The sequence below is a fragment of the Solea solea genome, chromosome 9 (assembly GCF_958295425.1).
Source record: "Solea solea chromosome 9, fSolSol10.1, whole genome shotgun sequence".
NCBI classification, from domain to species: domain Eukaryota; kingdom Metazoa; phylum Chordata; class Actinopteri; order Pleuronectiformes; family Soleidae; genus Solea; species Solea solea.
The window spans coordinates 8,588,862-8,606,614 of record NC_081142.1 but is presented as its reverse complement, the minus strand read 5'-3'; the positions used below and the strand labels follow the sequence as shown (position 1 = coordinate 8,606,614).

The 17,753-nt window shown below is 41.5% G+C and overlaps 1 protein-coding gene across 1 annotated transcript in view; it reads left to right on the top strand.

The window, feature by feature from the left end:
• cpamd8 (C3 and PZP like alpha-2-macroglobulin domain containing 8) overlaps nt 1-17,753 on the top strand; it is a 38,981-nt gene that overhangs the window by 12,265 nt on the left and 8,963 nt on the right. Inside the window, exons 20-37 of the mRNA XM_058638030.1 lie at nt 76-307; nt 1,702-1,855; nt 3,197-3,324; nt 3,485-3,536; nt 4,229-4,527; nt 5,181-5,249; nt 5,336-5,492; nt 5,590-5,766; nt 7,734-7,815; nt 11,034-11,190; nt 11,584-11,658; nt 13,045-13,210; nt 13,792-13,878; nt 13,973-14,109; nt 14,636-14,791; nt 15,376-15,438; nt 16,907-17,169; nt 17,259-17,346. Of these exons, the coding sequence (XP_058494013.1) occupies nt 76-307; nt 1,702-1,855; nt 3,197-3,324; nt 3,485-3,536; nt 4,229-4,527; nt 5,181-5,249; nt 5,336-5,492; nt 5,590-5,766; nt 7,734-7,815; nt 11,034-11,190; nt 11,584-11,658; nt 13,045-13,210; nt 13,792-13,878; nt 13,973-14,109; nt 14,636-14,791; nt 15,376-15,438; nt 16,907-17,169; nt 17,259-17,346 (2,542 nt within the window). The remainder of the gene's footprint in view (nt 1-75; nt 308-1,701; nt 1,856-3,196; nt 3,325-3,484; nt 3,537-4,228; nt 4,528-5,180; nt 5,250-5,335; nt 5,493-5,589; nt 5,767-7,733; nt 7,816-11,033; nt 11,191-11,583; nt 11,659-13,044; nt 13,211-13,791; nt 13,879-13,972; nt 14,110-14,635; nt 14,792-15,375; nt 15,439-16,906; nt 17,170-17,258; nt 17,347-17,753) is intronic.

The following is a 17,753-nucleotide window of genomic DNA, read 5'->3' as shown; positions in this document are numbered from 1 at the left end:
CTGTTGCCTGAGAAAAACATGACAAGATGGTCCAAATCTCAACTGAAGTTGTGTTTCAACATGTGTCACTGACAGCTCTGAAAGAGGGGAAGCCGAGCTTCGACTGGACGTGCCAGATTCAATCACCACATGGGTGACCGAAGCCGTTGGCCTGTCCGAACACAAGGGGCTAGGCCTGGCAAAGAGAACCGAACTTCGGACCTTCAAACCCTTTTTTGTGGACTTCACGTTGCCGTACAGTCTAATCAGGGGGGAGCAGACCAAAGTTCCCCTCAGTGTCTACAACTATCTGCCAATATGTTCAGAGGTAAGATAATGAGGAGGGTAAAAGGTCAAGAGAACTGTTTACATTATATAGCAAATGTGTGATAAGACTCCATCAAAGTTTCTCACCAGTGGCTTATCAGTTCAAACTTGGCGGGTGTTTGGCTGTATGATCAATCCATCCATTGTCTATACCATTCATTCTTCGGGGGTTGTTGGGGGAGCTGCGATCCCAGCTGACTTTGGATGAGAGGCCGCATACGCCCTGAACCGGTCACCAATTTAGACTCTCCAATTAACATGTCCCCAATCTGGCCTTGACCCGCACTTCAAAGACACGCAGTCTTTGAAGTGCGGGTCAAGGCCAGCATTCCTGGAAAAAACAAAAACCTACACAAACACGTGGAGAAATTGCTGCGCGATGTTCCACACCACATTTATAAATTGGTTTTAAAAAGACTTTTGACAAAATAGATGAATCCATAGTCCTGTGTGAGACGGGGTGAAAATCGACTCTTTTTTGAAGCGTTTTCGACCGTTATCTCTTGCATTTCTTATGCAAACAACATCAAAGTCGGCACTGCACACACTGGTGCCCTTAGTTAGTCACCTGCCGAGTTTGAAGCCTGTCAAGCAACAACTATGCAGTTAACAGACAGACAAACATTCTTAGCATGTTTAGATAGATAGCAACAGGACATGCAGATCGAATGGAAACCTAAACAGACATTTTCCAGGGAGTGCAGCCTAAAAACATAGGATGTGCTCTACATTACATAGCTATTACATATAAATATATAATATTACTCACTATTACACGCACTGTAATGCGCCCTTGTGATCAGATGAGGACTGTTGTAGGATAACAAAGTATGAATAGGGCTAGCCGAGAAGATGTTTCCCAGAAGTGTGATTCACCACTCACTTTGAAGAGCCCTCTCAGCGATATAATAGCCTTAAACATGTCCATCATATACTCCACGTAGATGGCATCATGATGAGCCTGTTAAATACTTGTTGCATGTGCTCTCCTTATGTCATGTTAGGGGATTACCCGAGCCAGAATATCCTGTCTTTTGATGTCCACCCCAGTAACACATGATGATTTTTTTTTTTTTTTTTTTTTTGCTCCATTATTTACAACCTGTGGCATGTGGATAAATAACAGTTAAAAGCGCTCTCTGCGTTACTGAGCCCTCTGTGAAAATTGGACCATGAGTGGAACTTAATCCTTCAGGGATCTTAAGCAGCATGAGTCAGACAGCATGGAAAATTCACAATGCGATTTTATAAATTCTCCCTCGCTTTCAGAGCTTTGACGGTAACACGCTAAATGAGGGAGGGGTATGTGTGGCAGAAATTATGTCACTGTAGCCCTGTCATGGTAGACTGATTACATATGACTCCCCTCCTCTCCTCTCACTCTCACTCTCGCAGGTTCATGTTAAAGTATCAGTTCCAAAGGGCATTAAATTTGTGGGCCATCCTGGACGCCACCATCTTACCAGGAAGAAGTGTGTTGCGCCCGGAGAGGCCACTCCTACATCCATCGTACTGTCTTTCACTGAGCTGGGGCCTGCAAACATCACAGGTATCCATAACGAAGAGTCAAATAACACTTTTTAATCCTTTTTTTTGTTTGTTTTTTTTACTTTACTGTTATTATTTGAAATACTTGAATGGCTTTCTGCATACCATTCAGAACAGAACTACTTTGTCTTTATACAACTATATCACATAAATGATATGTATTCGGGATAATCAGTTTAGCTCATTCTGGATAATGACAATTGCATAATTTGAATTCTTAAGGGATATGTCACTTTAACCAGGCCGTCGGTCGCCTCAGTGTGGTGCCGTACAAAAAGGCAAACCCTTTGGCTCAGGAGAGATATGCTGGTCAAGGAGCAGAGCTGTGTGTGATCTTGTCACCCACCCAGATTTGCAAACAGTTCCCTCCAGAGCTCATGTGAGAACAAAGCAGGCCAGCAGTGGGGGAGCTTTGCTGTGACACTCAGTGGCATGTTGATGAGTTTTCAGGTCACTAGCGGTCAATGGGCCCCCCATGGCCCCACTCCTAGTCCCTTGGCCCCTCGTGTTTCCCTCTCAGTACACACACACAAAGAAAATGCCATTGGCACATGGCCACATTTCCAGTGTGCTCCTCAGCAAGAGAACTGGGAGTCATCTTCCAGACATGTTTGTCCTGTGTCATGCACAGTATGTTATGAGCAGTGAGCGACAAAGGGATGAAAGACAGTAGAGGCAAGGCCTCATTAGTCTAATAGATACTTGTGACTTTGTAAACACATAAATAACATAAATAAGTTAACATTATTTGACCGTCTACCAACTGTTACTTCTTCTATTAGTACTTTGCCAGTAGTAGATCTTCATTGAGCTCATGGTTTGATTAAAGGATTTGTTCATGGGTATGATGCCAGTTCATTGATCCACAATGCATCAATGTTTTTTACAATAATGCGCATGGCTACTTTTTTTTATCAACCAATATAGGCAGTTGGAAAGATATGAACCTAAATATTAATTTATTTACGAATGAAACTGAAATGTTCCTTCCCCATAAAGAAAAATGATGTTTCTGCAGTTTCTAGCTACTGGAAAATCAACAGCCAATATTATTATATCATTATAATCGATTACGTGGTGTCACGGCATCAAATGCACAATGGTCCATGTTTGCATTGCGATGCATCTTAGAAACAGTTATTGTCAACACGGGGGGACAAGAGGAAACATGTAACTCCAAATGTAGATTTCAAGATACTGTATATTGTTTTGAAATCTTCAGCACTGGACCTGCAACTGGGTTGTGGGGACAATCTGAAGTCAACGTAGACAACTAAAACAGTTGGTGTCTGTGGCAGAATTGAAAGAGAGAAAGCTGATTCTGTTTTGTGGTGTCCGATAGCTCGGGCTATTGCCTACAGTGAACCAAGCTGCTGTTCAGATGGACTCCACACAGGGAAAGTGGGCATTGATGTGGACGAAAGGGTCCCTGTTGGCCTGGATTATGTTCGCAGGACTGTCCTGGTAGAGGTATGAGAGCTGATATGTTATTAAAAATGAACTGACAATTTTTTTCCCAGTCAAATTACATTTATGCCTCTCCTGTCTGCTCGATGTATTCAACTGTTCTTTCTCTTTCCTCTGATCTCACTCTCTCTCTCTCTCTCTCCTCTCCTCATCATTCTTGCAGCCAGAAGGTCTGCCCAGAGAATACACCTACAGTGTCTTCTTTTGTCCCAATGGTCAGTGCAGACACATTTGTTTTTACGTTGTTAGTTTTAGATATTCGTATTTATGTATAATGTTGATACCAGTATACTGCTGATGTTGTTGATTTGATTTTTTGATTTTTATTCACCTCTTTCACAAGGGTGACCTGGCAAAGAAAGGCAGCAGCAGCAGCAGCACACGCCATAGTTAATAAAAACAGGGAGATAACAGTTACAAAACAAACACTGAAATATAAAAGTGCAAGTAAATAGACAAGTAAAGTTAAGAACAACGGCACTGTTCAATGGATTCCCGTTTAGTCTGCCTGTGGTCTTCTTCATGAACTGACAAAAATATGACATTATTAGTATTCTGCATTTGTCGTCAAAAGTCTGTCAAGCAATACTATCAGACCTGACTGAGGGAGCATTTGTGTTTATACAGCAGCAGTGCACGACGGGCGGCTGCAAGAAGCATTTGTCCCGTCAAACCACTGAATGTTCAGGTTTTTTTGAGCAGTGGAGTTAATTTGCAGCACAGGAATATCATCAGGCAACTTGAGATCAAAGCTCCACTAAACTGAGGAACAGAGTGAGTCGCGTCAAGCTGATAGGCTTAATTAGCATTGCATGAACTAGTGTGATAATGGTTTGTGGATTTAGATTTAAAAGTTTTGCTGTACAGTTTTAACTTCCTGAGTACATCTTGATGTTTCCATTGTTAGAGAGGATCCACATCTCCACCCCCAACAAGTATGAGTATCAGTATGTGAAAAAGCCGGCCAGGATGAACCAGTTCCAGGTGGCAGTAAAGACCCACAACGATGCCCACTTTGCTCTGTCTGCCAGCCCCCATGACAGTGCAGAGATGCTGGAGATTGTACTCGGGGGAAGGCAAAACACCCGCTCATGGATCTGCCTGGGCAAGATGGGCGAGCCCCTGGTCAGTGCCTCCACACCAGGCATCCTCTCCTGGGACGAGTTCCGCAGCTTCTGGATTAGCTGGAGGGGAGGCGTTGTACAGGTAACATGAAAGAATTTAAGAAGAACATTAAATGTCCTGTGTCATTAGGGGCAAGAGTTGTGTTCAGATCATGTGTGGACGCGCTCACACAAAAAGAGGAGGATGAAAGACCCAGCAGGCCACGGGTTAGCCGTGTTATGAGAACTGGGGGCCACTTTTACTGGCATGGCCTCAGTAAGGTCATGCTTAACGGAGCTGATGTCACTGAGGACACTTCGTGATCTGTGGTCTGGTGCTTTTATGGCCCACTGTGGCTGGCACGCTGCTCCCTGGCTCCAGCCACTGGGATGAGCTTTGCACCGTTCACCAAAGGCAGCAATTAAAAGACCGCAGAAGAGCAGGGCATTTTACAGTCTAATGGGATTCATTTGTTTTCTATGGGATGAAGGCATTTTAAGGGGACTGAACCATGGGGCTTGGCTGGTCTTTGATTTAATGTGATTACGGGAGTTAAACTCTAGGTCCAGGGAGGAAATGCTCTCAACTTCGGTGTGTTTGCATGTTTGTGTTTGTGTCTGTGTGGGAGGTGAGTGAATCACACTGGAGTCACTAACACTTGGCAGAGTGGGAGAATGTCCAAAAACAGCACCAGTTGAATTATTCTTGGGCAGGGGTCTCCTTTTCCTTAAGCTTCTTTGCTTCACCTGTTCCAGGTTGGACATGGTTTACATCCCTCCAATGAATCAATGATCCTCCACTGGGCAGGCCAATTCCCTGGACAGGTTTGGCTATTTTTTGGCATTTATACACTCATTGCAGTTATTTCTCTTTGGAGATAATTTGAATAATCATTAGTTTGTCCACCCAGGTGCGACACATAGGCTTCTCAACAGGCTGGGGCTCAGTTGGAGAATTTAAGATCTGGAGGAAGGAGGACTCTGAAGAGAACCACAATGAGGCTTTTACGCTGGGCGTCCCTCACAACATGGTGCCTGGATCTGAGAGGGCTACTGCATATATGATTGGTATGATCACCACTGTGTGTAAGACACATTGACTGATTTATTATTTCCTTGGAACTAAAATAATACAGTACAATGTCAATTTGTGTATCTGTATCAGGGGACGTCATGGGGCCAACACTTAACAACCTGGACAAGCTGTTGAGGCTGCCATTTGGATGTGGGGAGCAGAACATGATCCACTTTGCCCCCAATGTCTTTGTTCTCAAGTACCTCCAGAAGACCAGGCAGCTCAGCTCCGAGGTTGAGAATGAAGCAACTGACTACCTGCTGCAAGGTAAAGAGACACTAACTGCTCTCTGCTTTTTGTTCTATGCTGAATCCTAAGAGTTCACTATAACTACAAACTCATCCCATGTTTAATTGTTTGAGCTCTTCGGGAACTCTGTGTTCTTTTTTTTTTTATAGTGGTTTGGAAACAGTTGACACCAATCATTAATGCATGAAAATATTTATTTATTCGGAATCCAAACGTCATGTTGATGCCAAGTTGACACATCACCTTAAGAGGTTCCTTCTGGAGAGCCTTCACAAAGCAGTGGTGAGACAATCGATGACATGTTTATCCAAAGATTCTCAAATCCCTGCTGACTTACCTGCAGTTTGCAGACAGCTGTTTAAGCAGAGGAAACAGGAGTGTCAATTACAGTGGGGTCAACAAGAACCCTGTTTTGCTGAGCTCTGTGTAGAAAGTAGTTTCATGTTGGGAGGAAGGAAGGTTTTTCTAATTGCTGGCTTGTCGTACACCACTGCTGGGTTTTCTGGAAAATATTGGAGTGAAGTTTACCTTGGGCAATAGATTTAGTTGGGAGAACTTCTTGACAGAAGAGTCTTAGCCTGTTTGGCACTCAATACTCTGGATCCTGGACAGGAACACAAAGGTGGATGTTTTAACTCAGTTGCTCAGAGCAGTGTTTTTTTCCACCTCAGTGTTTTCTCAAAGCACCCTCTTCAGTCAAATCTGTTTTTATTAATTTCTTGATAAACTATATATAATCAAGGCAAAGATGAGACAAAATTAAGGAACTTTTAAGTAGGGCTCAACAAATCATTCAGCCCTGGGCCACAGTTGATTTTTTTAATTCATTTGCTTTATTTATTTAATATAAATTATAACTTACTTCATATTCTTACTATAATTTAGTACCTTTTTGATATATATTTAAAACACATAATGTGCTTTCATTTGCTAATTGTGTCTATTATCCAAATTAGCTGATGATCATTTGTACCCTCCCCATTTATATGTTTTATGTACTGTACTTTTGTTTTTCTCATATCTAGCAATTTGCTTATTATGAATTCAATCTAGCATCAACAACAGTGCATATATCATGGAACTGATGCAGTCTAGCTGGTGTATCTCAGTGTATATTAGTAATAGTATTGTAGTATCTCTTATTCGCAGTGTGTTATGTGCCTCAGTGTACGTCGCATCCCAGTCACGTGAGGAAATATCCTACTGTATATCTCACCTTCAGGCCTTTTTCCTGTCAACAGAGCAGATTCTCTGCTGTAGATGCATAATCACAGTGACGTGTGCAGAGCGCTTCATCGACGAGGGCATGTTCAAGCACACTTGGTATTTCTGTTCACATCCGTCATGAGCTACGGAACAAAAGGAGAGTGTGAAGTTGACGGTCGCCACAAAGTTCGCGGTCGCCACAAAAACATGTTTGATAGCCAGACACAATCCTCACAGTCCTTATGGCACATTAACAACTTGAAGGGTGTGGCTCAACAATCTGAAATATGTGTACAGCAAGTTCAAGTTCTCCTGGGGTGAAGAGTTGTTTTAACATTAAAGTTTTATTTGTGTGAGTATCCGTAGCAATAGATTCAAGAGATTCAAGATTCAAAGTGTTTATTGTCATACGCACAGTAAAGAAACACGTTTCCCCGTACAATGACATTCTTACTTTGCCTGTCCACTCAAAAATACCAGCAAAAAGTAAAAAAAAAGTATATAAAGATATATATAAAGAAAAAAATAAATATTAAAAAAAGATATATGTGTGTATATATATATATATGTATGTATATATATATATATATATATATATATATATATATACATATACCCTAGTAGTGCAAAGGTGCTGTGCTCAAGTAATGGGTGTAAAGTGACAATGACAGATTTAAAGTGACAAATAGACACTGCATAGAGGCTTTGTAAACAATCTTTGGACAATTCATTTTAAAGACCTCCTGCTGGAACTGCTCTCATTCTTTATTCTTATCTAGGCTACCAGAGACAACTGACCTACAAACGGCAGGATGGATCCTACAGTGCCTTCGGCGAGAGGGATTCCTCTGGCAGTATGTGGTAAGTCATTGTAGGGGTAACCTTTTAAGGTTTACACGAGTCATACCAGTCAAACTACACTTAGCTGTAGCTACATTCTTCAGTTTATACTGGGACATAGATTGCAGGCCATCTAATAAAGTTCTTTATCAGACATCTCAGCACACCGTGCTGAAATGAATCTATTCCTGTTGGTATGTTTGAGTAACTGATGGGTTGTTCCTTTGAGTATCTGTTTCATGTTTACACTCCCTGAGGGTATTTATAAAAATAAAAACAGTGCTCTCGGCGTTGGGCTCCACTGCTCGCATTATGAGGCCCCAACTCACTATGGTTCATTTATGAGCTGAGGTGGGTATTGTGATATTCAATTGAGCTAACACTGTGAATCAGCAGGTTCCATATAATTGTTGTAAACAAACGGCATATAAATGAGTGGGCCCATGCTGCTTTGGCCTCTACTGACAAACTCTCCAGTGGAGACACTGTTAAAAGTTGTCTGGAGCCACTTCACCAAATGGCTCGTCACCTTTTTCTGACATGGTGCATGCTTTTAAATGACTCACTACCTGGGTGTAATTGGTAACATTAAACTGACATGGAAACCTTGAACTCTTCCCCTGATGGCAGTGAGAGGAAATGAGGATGTAATAAGCAGTGGTTTGGAGTTTTCCTTGGCGCCTCCGGGGTGTGGGTTGTGGGCACAAACACGAAAGGTGAACCGTCACTAAACCTGCATCAGACACTTTATGAATCTGTCAGCAAAGTGTCTGCATCCAAGACAAACGCAGCTTTTGCTTTGATTCCAGAGTTCACAAGGAGAGCCGTTGCGTTAATTGCTTGCTTAGCAACACCTGTAATGTTCTTTTAATGTATTCCAGCTTGTGAAAATGTATGAGTGGATGTTTACAGGATCTGTGGAAAAGACTGAACATGATGACAAGAACTTAATGTAATCAAAAGCAGGCAAACAATGATGAGGAAAGATGTGGGTTAGGAAGTTTATTTTTTTAAAGTTGAATGACAACTGATGGCTATCTTATCAGTACAGCCAAGACTTATGGAAACATCATTTTATTATAGTTTTTAAATTACATATTTGTGAATACATTTATTTATTCCAAGACCCTTAATCTAAATTTCAGTTTTGCAGTACAGACTCATTCTTTGGATATCCTCATTTTTACACACACTCCCATTGTCTCAGTCTTTTTAAACTCACAAACATAATTAAAAGACAATTTCCCAGGTTGTTCTCTCACATTATCATAATAAGGGAGAATGCTAAAGTCGCAACTAAACTCAAACCTCCTCCCTAACAAACTCCCTTACAGAGTTATCGTTGAGAGTGGGGCAGTATATTTTTTTAATTTCCTCTGAAGCCTCAGTCCTCAGCTGTACATGTTGAGGCTGGCATGGCATTTGTGTCTGCCCAGAGACTTATCTGACAGTGTTAGCTGAATGCCAGAGATGGAAACAACCGATATTTGATGCTGTATCAAACTAATGTCTATTTCCAGTCCTGTTGAAAACAAGGATGCCAATGTTTTTTTGTTTGTTTGTTTGTTTTGCTTTGCCCTTTTGTCATACGCTCCATGAAGGAGCATCTACCCTGTGCTTATCTCCAGCTTTTCATAGCAAAAAGTGACAACAAGTATTTCTGCTCTCCCCTGGATGAGATGCAAGTCCAACAATTCAGAATATCTCTCCAGGCACCTCCCTTTTCTCAGCGGCATGCAGAGAGGCTGTAGATACCATTTTTCATGTCTCTGAAGAGGTGTGTTTGTGAAATGCAAGTCCTGAATGGTTCTTATGCTCACTACAAAGCATAAGACATTAAGACACATCACTTTCAGTGCAGAGTCATTGTTACATTTTAACAAGTGTCTTGATTCAATTTCCCCAGCGTGGTTGCAAGCAGTAGCTCTTAATCCACGACGTTAAACTGAACTCTAGCAGTTTGTCATGTGTTATCCAGTTTAAGGACTTCGTATTACTCTTTTGAAGTGTGAGCTGGATAAGGATGGCTCAGAGAGAGGATCTCTGGGAGTGAGAAATATGTGAGAAAACAGGAGAAAGAAAAAGTGGAAAGGGCGGGGTCAGGAAAGGGTGACTATAGCCAAGGGCTGAGTGGGGGAAGTGTGTCTGTCTAGTGCTTCCTTGCTTCCTTGCTTCCTTCCTTCCTTCCTTCCTTCCACAAACTAAATAATATTTACAATTACCAGTACCTTTCCCCAGGGCCCGACATTTAAACTTGTAACAAATTACTTACCATTATAAAAATGACTTTCATTCATTGTCTCTGTGGAGGAATAACATCCAACTTTCAGCCTGGACAGATTTAATGTTTTGCCTTATTTTCCTCATTTTCCTCATTTCCTCCTTTCTCACTTGGATTGTGCTCTCACATACGAGCTGTGTTGGGGAACCAGAACCTGACCTGTTAGTTTATTTCCTGCATTTCCATCTTTTGTCACTTTCTTTCTGTGGAAAGCCACTTGTGTTGTCATTGTACATTGCAAGCACGGGTGATGTATCAGAATGTGTTGGTGTCACAGAGGAGGCTTGACCACTACCAGGAGGTCTGTTGTTTATGGAAGAGTGTGTGTGTGTGTGTGTGTGTGTTTATTAGCTCAGCCTTGGTCTTTCTCAGTGATTCTACTTGTCCTTGTCCACCGTGGCCCACTAAAATCAAGGCTCATAAACTTTCAGTCGCCCTCCCAGGCCAGTTAGATTCACAATCTTTGTTCCTAGGATCCGTGTTTGTGTAAGTTGCCGAAGGCCTTTGGGGAATCTCTGATGCACATGCAGAAACATACTTGATCAGCCTGTGTGAGATTTCACATTCTCAAGAGCACAGCTGGCGCATCCTGTAGCAATGATCAAACCCTGCCGCACCCATCTTTTCCCCCTCCTTGCTTCCTTTCTTTTTTCTGTTTCATTTGATCGGTCTATACTTACAGACCTCTTGACAAAAACACCCCTCCATCTAGACTGCTCATTGTCATCCCCCCCACCAGTCTGCTGACAGATAGAAGGTGTGCAACCCCTTGAAAAACTCAATGTGTTGAAAAAGTGATCCCCTTCAGTCTTGATAGTTAAGTATTTTTTTCGAATGTGTCCGCACATGTTTTGAAGAATCCTCTTCAACTACTACTTTGACCCTCTTATCTCTTTTACTTTATCCTCACCTGTCTTCATCGGCCTCACCGCTCCATCTCCATCTCTCCTTCCTCTAGGTTGACAGCGTTTGTGCTGAAGTCCTTTGCTCAATCTCGGGGTTTCATCTTCATTGACCCCGAGGAGCTTCGGGAAGCCAAGTCCTGGCTCATCAAACATCAACGGGAGGATGGCTCCTTCCCTGCCATGGGACGTATCCTCAACAAAGACCTGCAGGTAGGACCTGTGTCTCATGAAGTGTGAAGTTATGAAGTTACTTAAATGTAAAAAAAAAAAAAAAAGTGTTTCAACCAAGGTATGCAGAACATCTCTGAAGCTACAGAAGCAGAAGATAGTAATGGATGCTACTTCATTTGATATCTAATATAGTGGCTGGTGTGTGTACAGCCCCTCTGTATAATTACTGTAATAGTGTATTTGCTTGTCAGGTGATAGCCTAACCCGTCAAACATCTTACAACTAAATATATACACTTGAGTCAAGAATTACTAGAGATTTCAAACTCAGAGTCGACTCCCTAAGATGCCTTTAAATCTCCATGATTTAAGGATGGAGAGCTTGTCATGTGAGATCTTTGATCTGAAAGTCAATGTATGCTTTTGTCCACAGGGAGGGATCCACGGGAAGATCTCACTTACAGCTTATGTGGTAGCAGCTCTGTTGGAGACGGGGATAACCACAGAGGTGAGCCGTCACACGAATTACAAGAAGTACATGCTGTAGTTTTTTATCTCTCACACCGCAGCGACCTCCAGATTTGATCGATCTAACAGCGTGATTTTAAACCCTGTGAAAACACTGGATATTAGAGTGGGTTTAAAGGAGAGTCTTTGAGTTAAGAGCAGCAAACAGCAAACAGTATCCGACCCCGCACTGCTCTTACTCCTGTAGCACATCCTACCAACCTCGGTCATGTGTGAACGTATCACTGCATTCCTGATAGCTGTGAAGATGGATGGGTTGGCAGTCTGCCTACTTATATTTGTTTAGCTCCAGTTCTGCTAATCTAATATTTAATCATGTTTTGGCTCAACTGAGTTTGCATTCCTCGCTTTATCCTCTCCCCCTTTTCCACTTTTTTTTTACTGTTATTCACTTTAACCACATGTACAGCTTCAGTTACTAAAAAATATAAGAGGAGGAGTCTCTGGAAATGCGTGCAACATAAAAGCTGCAAGACATCTGACTGTTTTCGTCTTTGCTCTAAATTTGTCCTAACAGTTTACTATTTTTATTTAGCATTTCCTGCCTCTTGCTTCCCCCCCTCCTTCCATCTGTCTCTCCTAGTTTCCTCTGTTATTGATCTTCTCTAGAGAATCTGTCCTTTAACAACTGATAAAAACGGAAAAGGTGTCTGTCACATCAAAACCGACCCTCCACCTCCCCCCCATCCAATTTCACTTAATTAATAGATGACTGCTGCAATTACAGCGAGTGGCTGTGGAGACATATCATCTCATGGATGAAAGGGAAGGTCACATCTGCATGAAATGAAAGTCAAACCTCAACTTTTTAATGGCCAAAATGAATGGTTATTCAATAACTGTCTGAGCAGAAGAGGGGAGGCCTCGAAACTGTTCAACACTCACAGACATGATGATGACAACTGTGTGTGTGCGTGGGTGTGCGCACATGTATGTGTGTATTTAAAAAGAAATAAAAGGATGTGTATATCTGAACAATTTCTATTTATATTGAAGATTGTTTTGACTTTTTGATTATTTTAAATATTCACCTAAACTCTGTTAGTAATACTATATAGCAGCAAATGTGTGTTTGTATAAATATTGAATTAACTTTAATTGTTTATCATTTTATCATGACATTTCACTACTTTACTCACAACTAAAGAAGAATATGCTCAAAACACTCCACTGTTGTGAATGATAAAATAGACTAGCAGAAATAAGTTTACATAAAATTGGTCGACTATGTCCATATTGTGGCTATAAAGAAAGTGAGAGAACACATCCAACACAGAAAATTCTCTTTTGCAAAGTCTAAAGTCCATGGTTACTGCTCACACATATCCATCTGTGTTTGTTTTACATGCTGTTCCATCTGATCCAGGAAGAGAAGGTGGCAGTGGCCAAAGCCAAGAATTTTCTGGAGAGCAACACCTACTCTGCCGATGATCCTTACACCACCGCCCTGTCAGCATATGCCTTGGCTCTGCTGCGCAGCCCTTACGCCCCGCTGGCCTTGCGCCGCCTCAACCACATGGCCATCACTCAAGGTACTGCCACATTCATCACTGTGAGCAACATGATAAACAAGACACTGGAGGCTCATTCATTTAGCGCTTAAGTACTGGACCACAGATGTATGGACAGGTACAAGCAAAGACCAGATGTTGAATGAACATGGCCTGGAACAAGAAGATTGATGCACTATGAAAAGAAAACGCTGCGAGAATAAACTGAAATGTAGAGATATATGGCTTTTTCATTTGACTAGGTCCCAGAGAAATGACATACAGCCGAAACAATAGTGAAAATAACTGCTTTAGTCCTCAACAGTAGTTCAATCCACTCCTCCATTTCCCTTTTTCCCCTTATCTCACCGTTGATTTCCTCCAGCCATTTCCTTATCCTCTTCTTCCTGCAAGTTTTTGCAGAATTGACTGACCTGAGGGAAATGTAAAAAAATGTTATTAGCTGATCACAATAATTTTGTTTGCCAAGTACAATGAAGGCATGGGGCCTGGTTGCGTAATAGCTGAAAGATTAGACAACTAGGAACATGATAAAAATGAGTCATATGATACAGGAGTTTCCTCTTGGAGAATTATGTGTCTTTATCTCACTTGGTCTTTAGATGGACTCACCCACTGGAGTCTGACAGGCAGCACAATGACAGATGAGGACACTTTCATGGGCTTCAGTGACGGCCTCTCTCAGTCAGGTACACTCTACATCCATTAATATTACCTTTTCCAAAATCCGGAGTACAAAATAATCTTTTAAATCAGATATAATCAGTTATTCTTCTTCCCCAGTGGTGTCAGCAGAGGTGGAGATGACAGCCTACGGTCTTCTGACCTACACCCTCTTGGGGGATGTGGCCTCTGCCTTGCCTGTAGTCAAATGGCTTTCCCAACAAAGGAATGCCCTGGGCGGCTTCTCCTCCACACAGGTAGCCCTGTTTTTTTCTGGCTTCAGCTCCCTTAGTTTGTTTATTTGTTTATTCAAACATTCAAATTAACAAAATAGAAATAACAGCAAAGGTCCTTTAAATAAAAAAGTGTTCAAAATGGAAGTAGGAAGAAGTAAGGAACTTTTCTAGTCCTACCCTGGCTTTTTCGCTTTCATACTTCAAATGTTTTGATTATTTCTCCAAGTTTCATTCTGTCTTTCTTTTTATGTATTGTTTATTGTCAGTTCCCTGCATGTGCATCATTTGTTTTGCTTAATGTAATGTTTAATGTAATGTAAATCAAACCATGTCTTTAGTTTTTCCAATTCTGAGTTGCTCGAAATGATCCATAACAGTATAAACATCAATGGTCCCAATACACAACCCTTAGGAACCCCACACTCACATTCAGCAGTTGTGATTTGAGATGATTACATTCTACATACGGTATCTGTTCTTGACTGGATAACTACTCTATTAAAGCACTTTGACGTTGGTGACTTTACTCTAAACCCCATTGTGCCAGGACACATGTGTGGCTCTGCAGTCTCTGTCCGAATATGCCATCCTGTCCTATGTGGGAGGGGTCAACCTCACGATCTCGCTGGCCTCCACCAACCTTGACTTCCAAGAAACCTTTGAACTTCACAGAGACAACAAGAAACTCCTCCAGAGTGCTAAGGTAATCCCATCAGCAGAAGCAGTGAACAGTAGAAATCCTTGTCCATGATGTATTTTAGAGAGTTCTGAATGCAGATTACATCTTACATCTCACTGTCAACTTCACTGTAACTGTGAGCGACACTGAAATGCAATGCAGTGATATTGATGAGCTACGACTAACCAGAGCCGCACTCTGGCACTGAACATTCATGTCTGTGTTTCCACGTATGCTACATAAGCTTCATTTTCTATCTAGAACCGGTTTACCCTGCCAAATCCAACCAGACTCTAGATCTGTTTTAATGGCTGCACTTTATGGGCCCATATGCCCACATATTACAAACCTGTGGAGCAGAGTGTGTGTGTGTGTGTGTGTTTTCAGTGTGTAGGTGAATGTTCTCTCTGCCTGGCATGTTTCTCCACTGAGTGGTGTGATGTCAGTTTAATTGGGGGCAATTAAGCCCTGCTGCTTAGTTGCTACAGACCCTCTCGTGGTGGTGCAGCAGCCTCCAGCATTCATTCACTTGATAATTGATTCACTCAACTCTCCCTGCCCCCTGTAACTCTCTTTGTTTCTTCTTTCTTTCTTCTTTTTTTTATCAGATCCCCAGTATCCCCACTGGCCTTTTTGTGAGCGCTAAAGGAGAAGGCTGCTGTCTCATGCAGGTATTGTAAACAGACACGTTGTCAGGCTTGAACGTTGCCCAAAAGTAGCTGTAATACTTTGCTTACTTCACTGGCTCACGGCAACAATCTCCCAGCAGGGGACAGTAAGTTTTTGTCGCTCATTAATTACTCCCCTGGACAGGATTCACAAACAACTGAGATAATGTTCCTTTTTTTGTAGGATGTTCTATTTTAAAAACAAACACAAATATGCATGATCAATTCCGGATCCTGTTTTTTTGGACAACTGAATGTGTCATCAGGCTTGATTTAACTCAGGCAGAGGCAGTGGATGTTGTGTCCTACTGTGCAACATGTCTTCAAACTGCTCCTCAGCACGTTTCTCACACACAAACGCACACTTTCTTCTCCCACACCTGTCTCCCTCTCTACTTTCTCTCAACACACGCTCCTTTCTGCATCAACACCCCTCTTTGACAGCCCCTCGGGGCAGCAGCACCTGGGCTCTAATTAAAATACAAGAGCGGTGCTATCAAAGAGATCTGCCTGTGTATGTGTTTGTAGACACACTATAAGTGATAAGTATATGTCCTATGCCTCGGGGTCATTATCTAGTTGCTTTGGACTGTTGCAAAGCAACTAGATAATCACTGGATGATTTATTCACAATTTTGCACAGTTCTGGCAGTAATAATCTTCTGTGAAATTAAAAAGGGCATCAAAGGAGTGAGTTGTCCTCGGGCTGTAGTAGTCTGCTGAATGCATGTCTTGTGTCCAGTGAATATGATTTGTAGTTTATGCTGTAAAGTGCTACCTAAGTCCTTTTTTCCCCACTTTACTAACCTTTTCAAGGCCCGGAGGCCCTAAATATTTGAACTCAAAGTAGTTTTTGTTGCCAATCTTTGATGCCAAAACTTGTTTTTCTTAACAGCGTATGTACTGTATACCGTATATACACTGATTAGCCACAACATTACAAAAGGTAATGGGTTTTAATATTGTGTCAGATCAGAGTATTTTTATAGTAAAGCCACAAAGCAGTAGAAAATAACACAACTACAAATAACCTTTAAAGTAGATTATTGATCATTCATATTTTAATGAATACTTTAAAAACAGGCCAAGTATATACACTTTTTTAGTTGCAATATAAAAAATGATTGTGATAAAACTGATTGCACAGTGTGATAGTGATAGAAAAACAACATCATTATATTATCTTCTGTAAAAAGACGGGAGTTTTGCAGAAAAAGTATGACTTGATTTATGGTTAAAAGGAACTACATTGTTCTGTATCCAAAACCCTGAAAAGAATCTCATAAACCTGGTACCTGCTACAATGCAAGTGTGGAAGCATTAGAGACGTAAGTCTGTAACATGTGGAAACCAATGAATTGATGCCTTTTCATCCGTTTGTTTTTCTTTTAATCAAGTCAAGCTGCTGCATTTTTAAGTCTTGATTTCATGGATGATGTTGTTAAATTCTACACTCACTGTGTGTCTGCAGATTGATGTGTCTTACAATGTACCTGACCCAGTATCCAAGCCAGCATTCCAGCTCAAAGTGGACCTGAAAGAACCTGTTCAGGAGCGACACCTGCAGCCTCCCTCCGTCTCCTCATATTCCCGTCATTCTTCCCCGCGCTCCCGGAGCCGTGCAGACAATCGCTCTGAGCTCAACCGGAAGCGCCGAGCGCCCATCGATGATGATGACCCAGCAGCACACCAGGACAAAATGGACTTTCACATCTCCCTAGAAGTTTGTGCTAGGTATAGAAACAAGAACACACATTTAGAAGTGACTCTGTGTGCACAGCTCTTCAGTTTTATCGACATCCAAATTCTGACTCTCTTACTAGGTGGCTCCATTCAGGCTCATCCAACATGGCCGTCATAGAAGTCCCCATGATTTCTGGTTTTCGAGCAGATGTGGAAAGTCTAGAGAGGGTAGGTAATCACATGACCATGCAAGTGCACACTTTTCAAAGTTGTATAAATCTGCAACACAATTAAAACACACAGATCCACAGACACCAACTATTGTTGTTGTATGTTTGTATGCACCGAGCATTATATTGAGAGTAATTCGGTTGTATGTAAAATAGTCATTTTACATACAAGGACATTTATTTATTTATCAAAATAAATGTGGTATTTTTTTTTTTGTTTGTTTTTTTTTACTTCCTGGGCCTATCCTAACCAAACTATACATACAAAAAAATGCATAGGGACAAAAAGGATTTGAGGCATTGCATGACATTATCTTCATTGTTGTCCAGTGATGTGTTTTCTACATATTATTTTCATGTGTTCAAAAGGTTCATGGTCATGACCATGAGCTCCATGAGCTACAG